The 17,072-nt window shown below is 46.5% G+C and overlaps 1 protein-coding gene across 2 annotated transcripts in view; it reads right to left on the bottom strand.

Annotated features, from left to right (window-relative positions):
• Positions 1 to 17,072, bottom strand: part of DMXL1 (Dmx like 1) — a 1,868,248-nt gene that overhangs the window by 202,188 nt on the left and 1,648,988 nt on the right. For both annotated transcript variants that reach the window (XM_069625559.1, XM_069625560.1), the window contains exon 38: positions 9,182 to 9,309. In XM_069625559.1, the coding sequence (XP_069481660.1) occupies positions 9,182 to 9,309 (128 nt within the window). The remainder of the gene's footprint in view (positions 1 to 9,181; positions 9,310 to 17,072) is intronic.

Below are 17,072 nucleotides of genomic sequence, written 5' to 3'. Positions count from 1 at the left end.
TTGAGAACTCCAACTCCGTCAGCAGATGTACGGTCCTCGATGTGTGCTTGCTTGCAGTGTCAGTGGGATCGCACAAGCCAATCATCCAGGTAAGGTATACGTAAATGCCCTGTAGACGACGATGTGCTGCCACTGGGGCTAAGCACTTTGTAAAGACCCTCAGAGCCGATTTTAGGCCGAAGGGCAGAGCCTTGAACTGGTAGTGCTGACCCTAAGCCACGAATCGTAGGAATTTGCAGTGTTTCTTGTGAATGTGCAAGTAAGCAGCATCCAAATCCCAACGATGTCAGAAAATCCCCTTCCTCCAGCTGGCCAAGCACATGCTGTAACGTGACCATCCAGAACATTTAGGACTTTAAATAATTGTTGAGCCACTGCAGATCCAGGACTGGCCTCCAACACCCTGTTTTCTTTCGAACAAGAAAGTATCTGGAATATACTCCGGGAGCCCCTGAGGTGCTGTGGGATGGGTTCTATCGCCCCTTCTGTAAAATGGCACGCACCTCTTGCAGAAGCTGTGGGCCGTGTTGCTCTTTTGCCGCGGCACCAGTGGGATACGAGGACACCTGCGTTGGAACTCCAAGGTGCGCCCCTGTCCGAGAGCGTCCAGCACCCATGTATCAGTGGTGATCTTCCATGCGCTGATGAACTTCGCAACTCGGGTGCATAAGTAGGGTTTTGAGGTCACAGCCAGTACAGGCCTGGTTGGGGGTCGGGGCCCTGCCCTGTGGGCGGTCCCAACGCTGTCCTCCGCTGCTTTGAGAGCGACCCCTGTATGCTTCTTGAGTGGAGGAGCGTGAAGGCTGTCGGTACAGGGTACTATGTCCCTTTGAAGACTCAGCAAGATTTTCTCTGGACGAATGAAAGGAAGACTGCTGCCATTGTGGAAGGGTTCCCAGGGAGCGCGCTGTCTCTGTGTCCCGTTGACGGCCTTGCCGAAGAGGTTCTCACCATCTAGCGGCATAACCAGCACCTTAGCCTGAATGTCTTCGCTTGTACCATAGTTCCCGGACATATCAGGACAAAATGGCCTTAATGGTAGAGGCTGCGCTGTAGATTATTCTCTTGCCCATTGCGTCCAACTTCTTCCCCTCCTGGTCTGGAGGTACCATGGCTACCGACAATGAGTTTGCCGAATGCTTCCTGGCTGCGGCCGAGACCACTGAGTCGGGCGAAGGCTGAGATCTTAAGCATCTGGCAGCTGAATATGGAACTCTGTACTATTTCTCGAATCTGTCACATTTGGGTGGGGCCGTACTCGGGTTCTTCATTAGCGCCAGGTCCTCCTCCCAGATATCATCCAGGAAAGTAACGGACATGATGATCTTTCTTCATGATGATCTTTCTTCTGGACTTCTTTCTTAGTTTCCTCGGGTACTAACTGAAACTGTTAAGAGGCCCTTGACCTCATGGAATGCAAGGATCGAACTTCGTCTGGTGGGGAGGCCCTATGGGGCTTGTCCGTGTGTTTTGTTTTCCCGTCATCTGGCACAAAGTCGTCTTTGTAGTTGTAGTAGCAGTGTCCGTGTGCAGAGTCGGGGCTCCGGGTGTAGTCAGGTCACGACGCGTTGGTGGTAGAGTCGTCGGATGACATTCAGGACCAGCACCCCCTTTAGACTTTCTCTTCTGACAAGGAGAGCTCAACCTCGGGGGCTCCTGAGGGTCCGTTGATGGCATAGGCCCCGGTGGAAGGGGGGCATACTCTGCTGGATCTCTGTGACCAGCGTCTGTAGAGTCGTTAGAATATCCAGCGACACATCCCTTGGCTGAGGAGTGAAAGGAACCAGTGGTGTAGGGTCAGGACTGGCACGTCTCCTTTTGCGTGCAGGGGACAAAGGCTCACTGCCCTCAGATTCCCCTCCTTCATGGTCTGTATAGTAGTTATCAGGCAAACCATTGTTGCCGGAGCTTGAATAAATCTGCTCCAGTTTCCCTGGACCAGCACATGGGTCCTCCACCCTCAGAGATTCCATCAGTGGTGCCTTGTCCTCCTCAGTTTCCTTCTCCGGAGGCTTCTGGGCTGAAACGGTCACAGGGCCTTTCCCCAACCCCGGGGTGCCTGTGCCTTTGATGCCGATTCCGCAGCTATATCATGCCTCAGGGGTAAGGACACAGGTAGGGTGAACATAGTAGGTACCACTTTCACAGACCCGCTCTCCTTAGATTATGTCGTTGATGACTTTGTTGACTATGTGCTCGTGGAGGCCCTCGTCGAATCGGTTGACTTGGAAGGCTGAGAGGTCTTAGTTTTGACGGGTTCTCCCCGGACTTCTCTCTCGTTGGCTTATCTGTTGAGAAACAGAGTTTGGATGGGGTTAAGGACTTTCTCGTAGAAGAGGCCCCTTTCGTTGGCAGGCTCACTGTGGAGACTGATGGTGATGGCGATCGCACTCTTGGGACCTGCATCAGTACCGAACCCAGCAGCACAGATCTTGGCCTTCTCTTGAACACGAGTGGGTGGGGCATCCTCAAAGGATCTCGACCTCCTCCCGGAGGGAGTTCGCTCTTCGGGCCGGCTGGTCCTGGATGAGGCATGACTCTGCCCTGAGACCGGCTTAAGGGCCTTGCTCGATTTGAGCTACGCTGCCAGCCTGCTGTAGCAATCTTTCTTGGTTTTCTTTGAGATAACACAGCAAACCTTGCATCCCTCCTCATCGTGATCCAGATGCAGGCAACATAAGCATTTAAGATGCTTATCTTCAACAAATACATCCTTAATCCACACTTTGCGCAGACTTTGAAAACGCTCCTGCTTTCCCTCATGTCCTCGGACATGGTGGAAAGGCGCGAAGTAGGCCCAAGCTGTCCGTTGTCAGAATTATTATTTTTTTTAAACGGTTTTTATTATTTTTAAAACAAACAAACAAACATTACAAACCAAACTGGCAGCGCTTTTTGCAACAAACACATGAACATCAATTAGTCAAGACCACTGCTCCCCCAATCCCTCCCCCCTCAAGCTTGTTTGTCCCTCTCATTCCGTATCTGCTGCGTGTGGCAGGGTATCACCTTCTTCTGAGACTGCAGAATCTGTTATTGTTCCAAACAGTCCTGCTATTAATACTCTCCATGCTAGCAGGGTACTCACTTCTTCTTCCCCACACTTGCTACATGCCTCCTGCCATACCACCGTTTCAGCCTCTGCCCATTTTTGCAAATCCCGCCACTATACCTCCACCCGTGGCTTATGGCACTGCTTCCATCCCATGGCAATCCTCCTTTTTGCGAGGACATATGCCAAGTCCTTCAATTTCCCAACATGTTTAAGTTTCCGTGGTCAACACTCCTAACAGGCAGGCCCAGGCCGTGTCTATAGTGAGCGTGACCCCTTTGTCCGCTAGTTTTTGCGCCACTTCTCCCCAGAAACTCTCAATCACTGGGCAAGACCAAAACATGTGTGTCATATCATCATCTTCCTTATCGCATTTTGGGCCCGCTTGTCGTCCCGCATTTACAAACTTCGATATTCTCATCAGGGTCATGTAAGCTCTGTGCGTTATGTACAACTGTATTTGTTGTAATCTGGCATTTCTTGACACCTTCTTGTGGTATCCCATAGCACGCTCCCTCATCCCATCTTCCATCTGTGCTCCCACCTCTGTTTCCCATTCCAACCTCAAATTCGTCAATTCCTTCCCAACCCGGGTCATCACCATCTCATACAATCTAGAGATCTCATGCCCTCCTTCTGATATATCATATATTGTCCCCATAATGGCGTCTGGTTCCTCCGCCAATACAGTCTCAGGCCAGATTTTACGTATATTCTGCACCAGCCTTAGATACGTGACATACTGGCCCCTATGCAAGCCCGCCTCTTCCCCTAGTCCTTCAAAATCCTTAATGGCCCCCTCTTGCCAGACATCCCCCAATGTAACCAGCCCGACCGACTCCCAGTAGGTCCTGATTATCATCCTTAGTTGTGTGTCTTCCCCTGCCAAGGCAACCACGGCACCTGCGGGGAACACGGGTATGGGTCCTCCATCATTCGACATACTCTACGCCACATCTTCCACCCAAGCAACATCATACCCGGACGCTCCTTCATTTCTGACCTAGGCAACCAAATAATTTCCTTCAGGTAAAACGGAGTGCAGTCCTGTCCAAACAGCTTAAATTCGGGAGTTACCTCATCAGAGAGCCATTTGACCACATATTGCAACTGGCTAGCTACATAATAGGCCTCAAAATTAGGCAGCTTAATACCCCCTTTTTCATAGAAATTCTGCAACTTCCATAGCACCACTCTATTCCGAGTGCCATGCCATAGGAAGTCTCTGCACATACTATTCAGCTTGGCAAAAAACTTCTTAGGTATCATGTACGGAATATTGCTGAAAAAATGTAAGAGCCTAGGTAGGACCACCATTTTGAGCATCGCCCCCCGTCCCATCATCGCCAACAGCAACTTCTCCCAAAACTTTATACTTATACAGATTTTTCCCACAGCCACCTCAGTGTTGTGCAAATGTTCCTCCTCTACTGTGTGGTACACATCTATTCCGAGGTAGCGGAAGGAGCCAACCGCCCATGGTATCGACAACACTGGCAACCGCTCCAGAGGGGTTCCTATGTAGCTACCCAATGGGAACATGCTCGATTTTTGGGGGTTCACTGCTATGCCAGACAGTTCTGCATACTTTTCCATTACCTCCAGAATATATTGAAGATTTTCCTCCGGATATTTCAGATATAATAGCAAATCGTCAGCATACAGGGATATTCGGTGTTTCTCTCCCCCTACCTCAATGCCCATCATGTCATATTGTTGTCGAAGGTACACTGCCAGGGGCTCCAGGGCCAGAATATATAACATCGGGGACCAGGGGCACCCTTGTCTGGTGCCTCTGCTAAGTTGCCACCTCTCGGATATCACCGCTCCTGTACGTACCCTGGCCAGCGGCTCACTGTACAGCAACTTCGCCCACCTAACATAGCCCGGCCCCATCCCGTATTCCTTCAGGGCCTCCAGCAACCACGACCACCTGACTGAGTCGAAAGCTTTGACTGCATCTAGGGACACAACCGTCATTTCACCCTCGCTCCTACTCCCCCATTCAATCACCCGGTGGAGTCGCCTATGGTTGTGGGTTATATTTCTGTTGGGGACATAACCTGTCTGGTCCGGATGTATCAATTTACTAATAACTCTCCGCAACCTATTGGCCAGGACCGCCGTCAATATCTTGCCGTCCTGGTTCAGCATTGACAAGGGCCTATAGGAGCCGCAGCTATGCCCTGGTTTGTTGGGTTTAGGGAGCGGTATTATTATCGCTTTTCTAAGCGATTCCGGCAGCAGGCCCACCTCAAACGATTCATTAAACATTTCTAGCATGGGGGGGGGGGGAGGGGAGTACCTCCTCTCTATATGCTTTATAAAATTTGCTAGGGAGTCTGTCCGCACCCGGGGTCTTACTGGTGGGCAGCTGCCTCACCACCTCTTCCAATTCCTCAAAAGTAATCGGTGCATCCAGCTCCTCTCTTTCTTCGGCACTAATCTTAGGTAATCCCATATCTCTTAAAATGTTTATCATCTCCTCTCGGTTGCACCCCCCCTTTGTCTTCATATAGTGCCCTGTAATAATCTAAGAATGCCTCATTGACTTCTTCTTGGGTGTTCGCTACCTCTCCATCCTCTCTGGTTATCGTCCTAATCGGGGGCGTAGGGGTTTCACTCTTGTATAACCACGCCAAGAGACGGCCCGTTTTATCCCCACCTGCATGCTGTCTCTCAACATACTTCTTATAGTTGAGGTTGCAGAGCCTTTCCCAAAGTTCCGCACACCGCTGCTGTTGTTTAAGTACTAGCTCCGCATCTCCCCCTCCCCTATTGAGTTCCCGTTCCAGTTCATCCTCAGCTTCCCCTAACTCTGTTAGGACCCCACCTTGCAGGCCCTTTGATTTAGCAATGGCAGCACCCCGCAATACCACCTTAAAGGCTTCCCAGAGCGTGCCCGCCGAATCCACACTACCAGCGTTCTCCTCGAAATAATGTGTGATCTCATCCCTGATATCCTCTCTAAAGACCGGATCCTTGAGCGCCTCAGCCCTGAGGCGCCACGTCGGTATCCGCGCTCTGGGGCGGCAGTACTGCCAACCCAGGACCAGAGGCGAGTGGTCCGACAGGACCCTCGCTTTGTAGTCTATTTGGGTGGACTCTATCACCACATCTGGCGTGGCAAAAAAATAATCAAGTCTTGTATGCAGTTGTTGCGGGGCTGAGTAATGCAAGTACTGTTCCTCATTTGGATGTTTCAGCCTCCAAACATCTGCCAGCCCGAAGTCGTCGAGCAGTGTCTGCAATGCCCTGGCCGCTGGGGTGGGCCTATCAATCTTATCATCAGATCTGTCTACCCTGGGGTTCAGCACGCAATTAAAATCCCCTCCCCAAATAATCGCCCCACCCACACATGCACCCAGGTTGGTACACAGAGTCCTGAAATATGCCGCCGTATTTTGATTGGGGGCATACTTATTTACAATGCACACCTCCCTATTTTCCACCAGTGCCTTCAATATGACCATCCTCCCCTCCGTATCCACCACCTCTTGTGTAAGTTGGAGCGGAACGTGCGGTGCCACCCAGACCAACACTCCCCTAGCGTAGGCAGAATACGGAGAGCCCACTACAGTACCTCTCCACTTCTTCCCCACCAGTTCCAACTTTTGCCGAGTCAGATGCGTCTCTTGCAACAGTGCAATATCAATCTTCTGTCTTTTCAAATACATCATGACCTTGTTCCTCTTTAAGTAACTATTGAGTCCCCTGACATTCCACGTTACGATCTTAAGATCCTCCATAGCTCATAAGTATCCTCCCCACTTCCGTGCAGCAAATCCCACCTGCCCACGTGATACAGATACAGCCCTCTGGCTTTTCCTTGTAGCCTCTTGTACAAACTCAAACTCCCCTTAACTATACACACCCCAAACTCCCCACTTCCCTCCCCACCCTCTACCCATCCCTTCCCCAACACTACACTCCCCAACTGCTGCCCAGCTCCATCCATGGAACTCAGGCACCCCCACATCTAGCCCTGCAAGCACCAAACAATGCCCAGAGCTCAGTAGGGTGAAATCGCCCTAATGGCCACTTAACTAAAGTTACTAAGTGGGGTAAAGAGATCCGCTCTGCAAGGCTCCTCAAAATACAGCAATAGTCACAGTGCTCGTGATATATTGTGCAACTGTCTGACCTTTTCTGCCTAAGGCCGCGCAAATGACTATAATCAAGTCCCAGAGATCTATTCTGCGCCATCTTGTAGCACCCTCCTCATGCACTACTTATCTACTCCATCTCCTCTTCCCGTCCGAACGTCAGGCTCCTGGGGACATCCCTGCGCGTCGCGCCATCCCATGGCATCCTCCGGAGTCTCAAAAAACTAAGTTTTGTGTTTATGAAAAACTTTCAATTTCACCGGATACAGCAACATGTATTTATGGCCCACCTCTATCAATCTCCGCTTTACCGTCCCAAAGTTCATGCTGCTACGCTGCACAGTCGGGGTTTATTCCGGGTAGGCCGTTATGTTTGCCGCTTCTCGTGTAATCGTTCCTCCCTTGTGGAAGTGTTCTAGTATCCTCTCCCGGTCCCGGTAATTAAAAATTTTGGCAATTACTGGCCTAGGCGGGTTTCCCGGCGGCGGCCTCCTTGTTAGAGCTCTATGCGCATGTTCCACCGCGAATCCTTGAGATAAGGCTCCTCTGGGTATCTCCTGCAACAGCATAGATTCGATGAACTCTGTGGGATCGTGGCCCTCCGATCCTTCTGGCAGGCCCACGATGCGAATGTTGTTCCGTCGGGCGCGTCCTCTGCCCTGCTCTCCAGGTTGCCCACTCTCTGCACCAAGGCATGCAATTCAGCCTTATGGGAGGCACAATCCGCGGTGTTCGGGCTCACCTCTTTCTCGAGGGTCTCAGTGCGCTCCTCCAAGGACCTGACGTCCTGCCGGAGTAAATTCACTTCCTCCTGCACCTCACCGACCTTAAGGTCCAATGCCATTTTCAGCTCAGTTACGGCCAGTTCAAGCTTAGCTTCCCAGGTCGCCTTCAAGTCCGCAATCGCAGCCAGGACCTCTTGGTTAGTACCCGGTCACAGGCATGCCGCCTGTAGGCAACTTATCCTTACTCTTGGAACTTTCCGGGCCAGGGGACGTCTTGGCGAAGTCGTCCAACGTGGGCTGCTTCGCCTTCAGTCTCACTGTTCTATTAGACATGACCCAGAGGACCTGCGTTCTGCACAAGTTACAAATGCGCACCCAGTTCGCTCCTATCGCCCGACCACCGTGCGGCCTGCTCCTTCCTTTGTTCCGGTCGTTGATCGGCCATTTTGTTTCGCCTTTCAAAAGTTCACCAAGCGCAGTCAGACCGTTCACACATCGGCATGTGTGTTTTCAGCAGTCATAGGCACGTTGTTATGCACTATTTAACCAGGATCATTTCAGGATCTCGGGAGCTCCTCCAGATCGCGTCCTCCTACATGGCCCTCGTAGCCACGCCCCCCCCGTTGTCAGAAATGATTAAGCAAAAATCGGTCAAAAATATTCAATTTCTATGGCAAAATGTGGAATTACAGAAAAAAGCTCAGAGAGGAAAGTGAGGTCTCCCAACACTGAAGCATGCAGTAAAAATATGAAGATGGACACCAGGGTGGACCTTAGGGAGAGGACTGTCAATGGATGTGGAAGTATGACCAAGAGGACAGCGATTGGTTTATAGGAGCAATACAGTTTTAAAGTGAAACCGTTTTTTTCTTTTACCGAGCATTCCCAGTCTGACGACCGAGAATATTCAGGAGCATGTGAATCCATGTCAGATCCCATTCTGGAGAATTTCATGTTTTAAAAAAAAAAAAAAACGAAAGACCTTATTCTTCACTTCACATTTTGCATCTTAAACTTTCCATAAAAATCCTCTGTAATTGACACTTACATGTAATAAAAGTGCCATGAGGCTTGGAATGGTGACTGTGTACAGTGTAGATCAAAACACAACAGAAAGAACATCTAGATTTACAATAAATACATCAGCAAACGTCTTTGGAAAACAAGGATCAAATGAGGCAACAAGATTAAGAATTTGAAAGAACATTTTAACTTCCATGCTTGATTATTAATGTACATGATGAAACATAGTATCTTACAAGCATTACGTTGAAAAATGAAAGGGGAGGCACTTCTACCTTGTTTCCCTGGTGATTGAATCTGATGCGAGTCACTCTGGAATTTCCTCCAGATCTAAAACAAGTGATCTGTTGAGCATGGCCCCACTCAAACATTCTCACACTGCCATCTTGAGCACCTGTTAGATCTTTATTAGGAAAGAAAAATACATTGCACTTAAAATCTATTATCTTCTGATCCATATTCACATTAAGTTTTGATGAAAGAGAAATACAACTGCTGCACGACGCATTTCACTATAAATTTAAGAAAATAGATATTAAAGGAAAAGACATAATAAATTACCCTCACTGTGGTTTCTGTACTCTACTAGTCAGGAAACCCAATTTCGTTGGCAAAAAAATCCAGAAATGACACTATTCATGGCACAAGAGTCTGTAAATTTTATAGAGTCACTACGTTGTCTCTTTTTGTGCACCAATGAATCCACAAAAATCGCTCGCTACATCACTAACATTTAACCACCTGTTCCCAAAGGTGCACTGTTACCTACCATAAGCAATAGAGGATAGCTGGACCAGTGTCATGAACAAAGGAAAGCCAGGATTAAGAACAGTTCCGCGGTTCATGCTTCCCCTTACCTTTTTAGGATAGTGTGGTGAGTCAGCAGATGGACACAGACTCACTGGGGGCATGATACCAAGTGTTTTATTAAAATAAAATGATAAGGCCTGTCTTTCCCAAAAACTATGTCTGTTCTCGACCTATGTTATTAATTAAGGTGCTCGTCAGTCAGTCGTGAAATGTCCAAAAGGAATAACTATCCTTAGTCACCCTACCACTATAAAACTTTTTTTTTTTTTAAAAAGACTCTAGTCAGGAGAAGGACTCCCTTCTCCTGAGGGTACTTCTAATACCAGTCTCCTGGAAGTGCTCCAGAAGTACTGTTTTGCTGGGCCGTGCTGGATCTGAGGCCAATAGGATTAACGCTGGTCCTAAACGCTGGTGATTATAGGCTCCTCCCCCTCACAGCTACTTAAGGAGCGGGTTGCGTGCATCGGCGTGCATCCTGGAAGTACTCCAGAAGTGCTGTTTTGCTCTTTGCTGGTTTGAGGGTGAGAAGAGCGAGCAGTAAGCAGGTAGCTGTGGCCAAAAGCATTTTGTACACTGCAGTTTCTATGTTGTAGGAATGTGTATAAAGCAGGACATGGGACTAACAGCAGTGTTGTGTTGTGCAGTGTGACACGCTTTTACTCTGTGAGCTATAAAGTCTACAGACACTGTCACACGCTACAGTCGCAACTGCAAAATGTAAACTCACAAGGAAACCACTAAGAATACAAATACAGGAGTACTTTAATAGACTAATAGACGAACATAGAGAGTGGCTATGATGTCTAATTTAGGACTTGCCCCAGAAGCAACTAATAATAGTCTGACTATTGGGATTGAGTCGGAAAGAGTGCGGATGAACAAGGTTGCTAGTACGGGTGTGGTCTCAGTCCCTACACTGACACCTGTTCCCGTATGTGTACACCCCCTGCGCCGTCGTAGAACCTGTGTGCCCAAAACCATTTCTACTCGTAGTAATACCAAGAGCTAGACTAAAATTACCAATTATTATCCAAAAATAGATGGCCTAAATGCAATTGAAGAGGAAATTTAGTTAATTTAGTAGAACTCTTGCAAATATTTTGGCTGGTATGTCTAGCATTGCTAGCATAAGATATTTGGTCTGGGTCTTCCAGCAGCCTTTTTGACTTTAGTTGACTTTAAGATACTACCGCCAAACCAAATTGGCTTTAGAGCACAATCGAGCACAGTCCATAGCTTCATTATCCTTGTCTCTGCTGTTGAATATGCCTGGACAATACGACAACTCCCGGTGTATGGTGTGTTTATTGATTTTAGCGCAGCATTCGATGCAGTCATGAGGAATCGTTTATGGAATAAACTAGTTGTGTGGAAAATTCGTCATGGTCGGTTGACTATGATCATGCTGTTGCATTGAGACACCGGTGTAAGAGTGCGGCTGAATGGGAGGGTAGAGTCTGCAATTTGTTTCCAACTTCCAGGGGTGTCAAGCAGGGTTGTATACTGTCCTCAACCCTTTTCAACCTATACCTTGTGCATTTGGCAGAAGTTCTAAACCATTCTACTGCCTGTCTAGTGAAAGTCGGGGCACTAAAAATAAGATGGTTAGGATATGCAAATGATCTGCTTTTATTAGACCATACTCCGCGAGGGCTCCAAAAATGCTTGATGCCCTTGGAGACTATGCCAGGATCAATGGTCTACACATTAACATTGGAAAAACAAAAATAATGGCATTTACAGGGAGCAGAAATCTCATCCCCAAATGTGTGTGGAAAATTGACCTGAAACCGGTTGACATAGATGCAATAAAAAATACCTGGGCTTCTTAATTGATGATAAATTAAAATGGACCGCCCACTGGGATGAGAATCAGGACAACTGGATAAGGATAGCACGTGCCTTGAGTACCTTTATTAGCAGGCAGGGAGGATGCTCCATTAAGACAATTTTGCTTCTGTACTCAGCCAAAATTGTACTCTGCATGTTGTATGGAGTGGAAGTGTGGGGTGACAAACTGGTAGAAGAAATAAAACAATTGGAAGGTAAAATTGTGTGCATATTGTTTAGAATGCCTAAAATGCTATCAGTGGAATACAGGCTGGAATTTGATCTTAGAAGCACGTTAACAGAAACCTATAGTAAATTGGTGATATGCTATGGGAAACTATTGAGTCTTGACAATGGGACTTTAAGTGAATTGTCACAGGGACTTTTATAATGGATTTAAACTGTCCAGATACGAAGAATGATGTTTTTAAAGTTAATGTATTTAATGCAAATATTGTATGTGCAAGTGGCTGTATACACAAAGCCATACTGGCTGTAAGTATATTAATACACATACAAATCTTTAGTACCAACAGTCTTTGACTTCTTTGACTGGAATTCTTCACTTCCTTGGTTGGGTTCTTGTGCAAACTCTTTAATACATAATCCACAAATAGTCTTATGATTTCTTGGATTAAGGTCTTTAATTCCTTAATTGGGTTATTAGGTCTTCTCTCCTATTTGGAGATCCTTCTCGGGGATCTCTCATTAACTCCCGCTTTCATGGTTGCGTGTAATTCAATTGCTTACTTTCAGTGGGTTCTGTGCCATCTTGGTTTTCTCTTCAACACTATATTTACTTTGTGTAATGTGCCAAATTACTTCCCCTTTTCCCCAGGGTATTTTTATTTTATTTTCTCTTCTCTCAATATTCACTTAACAGTTCTTTCTCTAGAAACACAATATTTGTATCTTCTCTGGTTCACATTTAACTCTGTTTCATATATGTTACTGGGACGAGTTAACTGTGCAATATATTGATCTCCCTGGGTCCTCTGAGGCTTTCAGCTCTCCCCATTATGTTCACTTTCAATGCAGAATGTTTGGCCGATTTTTGATATCATAAACCAGCAAGGTCAAGCACGTGAAAGGGGACAAAAGGTACGCCAGGAGTTTTAGGCGTGGGATCTTGTGCCGTTGAATGGAAACTTTACGGGTGATGTCCCCCCCCGAGTTTCACTTGGCACAATGGTCTCTGGAGGGCGACCATTGATTATTTCCTTTCGGTAAATCTGTTTCAGGAAGGCGGTTCCCTGAATCTAAAAACCTTAGGATTGAGTGACCACGCCATGGTCTTTGCCAGCTCCCGGTGATTGGGTTGACACGGTTTGAGGGTAAGGCCTTTAATGTTGAAATTAACCCAAGGAACCATCTAGTAAAATGGTCCCCAAGAATAGCTATGGCCTTTGATAAAGATTGGGAGTCTCTGGTCTTTAGAGGCGGATGTCTTGTGTTCCCTGGATGGGTTTGCCCCATCGATCTCTAACGGCTTAAGCGTTTTATTGCCAGTTAAACATCTGGAAAGGGGATCACGGATGGTGGGTCACAATCACAGTTTTGATCCCTTAATCCAGGAACAGAAAAAGAAGATTTGACTACAGATTAGTGGGACAAGGAGGACTAGGCTGCCCGGGGTGATAAGAGAGGTTCGTAGGGTTAAGCAAACATACAAAAATTGGTTAAAGGGCCACAGATTCCATCTGATGATTAATGATGCAGAGAAAAAGTTGGGCTGTATGCTGGGAAGTGATAGTACGAGATTCTAGAAGCTGATTAAGCCAAGGGGGACAAACCAATTTCTGCAAATCCAAGCAATATCTGAAGAAGCATGGGTTACTTATTTTTCAGAAGTGCACACTAATAAGGGATTGTTGGGGATTCCCAATATGTATATGCCGGTTGGCAGGGGCCCTTGGATGATATTGCTATGCTTAATAAATCTAGTATAAAATCGAATGCTCCTGGGCCGGATGGATCGACTAACTTGACTCTCAAATCAAATGTTTTGCTTTGGGCCCAACTTTTGTCACTTCTGTTTGGTAATATTCTGGTAACTATGCAACTCCCAGAGACTTGGTGTAAGGCCCCGATTGTCCTAATCTTCAAGGGAGGCGAAAGATTGTCCCCGACGCATTACAGGCCGATTTAGTTGTTGGATGCCTCAAATAAAAGTTTCGCAAAAATTATTCTAAAGGAACTGAAAGAGTGGGTTAGGGATGCTAATTGCTTGGATCCATATCATGCAGGTTTCAAGAAGGGGGGTGGGAACAGCCCTCAATAGTTTTGTTTTGGTGCTCTTGGCGGCGCAAACTAAGGACCAGGGGAGGCCTGTTTATTTGGCTTTCTTGGATATTAGTAAAGCTTTTGACCATGTTAACAGGGCCATCCTCTGGAAACGTCTATCGGATAGTGGATGTCCCCAAGCGCTAATTGGCATTCTGGAGGCTCTGCATCGTGGAACAACAATTTTAATTAAATTGGATTCACATGGAGCATTCTTTCGTTGGATAGAGACAAACAGGGGACTCTGACAGGGGTGTGTCCTTGGACCTTTTTTATTTTGTTTTTATATAAAGGACACGTTTGCCTGCTAGGGAACTGCTAGGACAAACCCGCCTAAACTGGGAAACCTGGCAGTACAATACTTACCGTAAGCAGATGACATTGTCATCTGTGATATGACTCCGATAGACTTGCAAAGATCTTAAGAGGCGGTCGAGGAGTTCTTTAGTAAGCTTGACCTCTCAATTAACACCTTGTAATCTAACATTTTGATGCTCAACAGGGCGAGGAGTAAATGGAAGAAATTTGGTTGGGTTTTGAGAGGTTATGCTTTGGAAGTGGTTAACGTACAAATATTTGGGCTCATGCATTTATGATGTTAACAGTAGAAAGGTGTCTGAGGCTAATGTAGAGTTGACATTTCTGGCTTCCACTAGCCAGCTGATTCAATTTGATTACAAGTTGGAAGGTTTATTCTGCAGACATTGTGCTTTATATGACTAAACCTTAAAACACTTGTGTGTATTGTGTCCAATACTGCGTGTCTTGTGGTTGGAAAATACTGCGTTGCGTTCAGGCATACGTGAAGAGGATTAACGGATTAGATTCCTTAGTACCAATTAAATGTCCCTTTCTTTTAGGTTACTAACATTTTTGAAAATTGTTTTGGTATAGGAGAAAGGGTTTATTTTTCTTCCTTGCTCCTCCTAGGGGTGTTAGATATTGAATGGACCGAAGCTGTTTGTAAACCTGGCTGTTCAGTTACTTTGGTCACTTATTCATTGTGGTTTGTTGTTAATATGTACACTTGATGTTGTTTTAGTATCTTTTATATTTGTATAGTGTTTTATCCATAAGATCATCTGGGATTGCTAGTGTTAAGATCTGTTAAGATTTTATAGTTTTAAAGTTCACAGTTTTAACGAATTATTAACTATTTATTAATCGTGCAAAAAATATGAAATTCATTAATTGTGATTTTCTGTGATTTTAATGTTGATGGTTGACGATGTGTGAAAAGTTCAGTTTTGTACTTGACACACAATAAATAAATTATGTTAATTTGAAAGGAGAACGTTTTCGGGAGCCTACTTGCATGGAGGCCATTTTTATGTTTTCAGCTCGCCCATGCCTCCTTCTCCGTGGCGTCTCTCTCGTTGTGCTTTCCTGTGTCTCCATTTTTATTTAAAATAATGTTATTAATTTTATTCAAACAACAAATAACAAACCAAACTAAACTTACAGTGGATACATAACTTGCTCACAAATACACATACATTGTTACATTTGTGCCCACTGTATTTCCCGTCCCTCCCCCCTCCCGAGCCTACTTTCTCCCATTGCTAGTCTCCACCTCTTGTAGTGGGGAGTCCTCTTCCGCCGTGCTTATTGAGTCATCATCACTTGGTCCATCATACGAAGGCCCAAACAGTTCTGCTATTAGTTGTCTCCAACCCAGTAGGGCTCCAGCTTCGCCCTCTATGTCCCTTTTACACGCTTCCTGCCATGCCACGGTTTCTGCCTACGCCCACTTCTGCATGCTTTCCTGTGTCTCCATGACAGTGTCTCAGTCCCCTCTTGCATGACTGGACACCCCATAGTCTTCTCGGGTTGGTGGTATCGGCAAAGTTGTTTGGACCCTTGATCCACCACAAAATCCTTCCTCGTGGTCTCGCCACCACCTCTTACTGGGTTCTTGCCGTTGTGCTTTCTCGCGTTTCGGGTACACCACAACTCCAGCGTACCGTTCTGTAATGCTGGGCGAGTTCGAAACTTGCAGGCATCCTGATTTCCTTTTCCATCAGTCAGGATGGACGCAGGGTGAGGCCTCCCCTGGCTTGTCTATGTGGTTCTCTCTCTCTGTCTCTTTTGTCTTGTTCTTTCGTGTCTCTCTGAGTGCAGCTTTGTCCAGGCACTCGTCGCAGTGGACGGGGCCTTCTGATTTGTTTCCATAAGAGCACCATATCTATTATGAGTCTTCATCCCAGTACTGAGTCTCTGTTATTGTGGTTTCTTCGTTGCAGTCCTAATAACTCACCGGATTTGGTATAACAAAACATTAAATATAGGCCACAATATGTGTGTCCAGAGGGAGTCTGTCACAGGAATGGGAGACTTTCTCCTGGTGAGGTCCCGCTTGCCTCTACCCTGGGAGGGTATTGTCGAGCTGGCTCCCCCCTGCCTAGGCTCACAGAAAGGGGCTCCCCCTTTGGGGGAGAAGGGACATATTCCCTTGATTCATCACAATAGTCTAAAACACAGGAGTATTTGAAACAATACAAATATGTATTGATACAAAGAGCTTCAATGCTCTTCACTTTTTCGTAAAAGATTGGGAATTCTGGCTACCAAATGCACCCCATCAAACATGTTTCGAACTATGACCCATTTTATTCTCGAGGATAAGTACTTTGTGTTTAGTAAGTGTTTTCACAATAAGTTCAAGGTACTGATGGCTCCATAATTTGCACCACTGCATGAACTTATTGCGATGAACCTTTGGAAATCCACGTACATGCCTAGTTTCAATTCAATATCTATAAACAAAACATGTATTTGCAGCACAATCTCGGTACTCTAGATCTACGGCTAAACCAGCGACAACACTCCTAGCCAAATGCCCGACACCTGGTCTGGGGAACTTCCTTGGATCAAACAGCAATCCAGGTAACGGATTACCTGGACATCAGATCTCCTGTACGCCACCACCATTGCCATCAGCTTGGTGAAAACCTTGGCCGCGGACGTAAAGCCAAAAGGGGGCACTCTGAACAGATATTGAGTATCCCTAATGACGAATCTCAGGAACCACCTGTGCTTTTGATGGATCATCACATGGAAATAAGCATCCTGAAGATCCAGCTAAACCAAGCAGTTCTGGAGCTGGTAGAGCCTGTAGGTTCTCTTTCAACGTGACCATCCTGAACTTCCTCAGGAACTTGTTCAAGGCTCTGGGGTGCAGGATGTGATGAGTCCTCCTTTCTTGGGTAGCAGAAAATAATGAGCATACCAGCCCAATCGGCT

Source organism: Ambystoma mexicanum, chromosome 6p (assembly GCF_040938575.1).
Source record: "Ambystoma mexicanum isolate Mex_15411 chromosome 6p, UKY_AmexF1_1, whole genome shotgun sequence".
Lineage (NCBI taxonomy): Eukaryota > Metazoa > Chordata > Amphibia > Caudata > Ambystomatidae > Ambystoma > Ambystoma mexicanum.
This window is presented reverse-complemented; position numbering and strand designations above follow the sequence as displayed.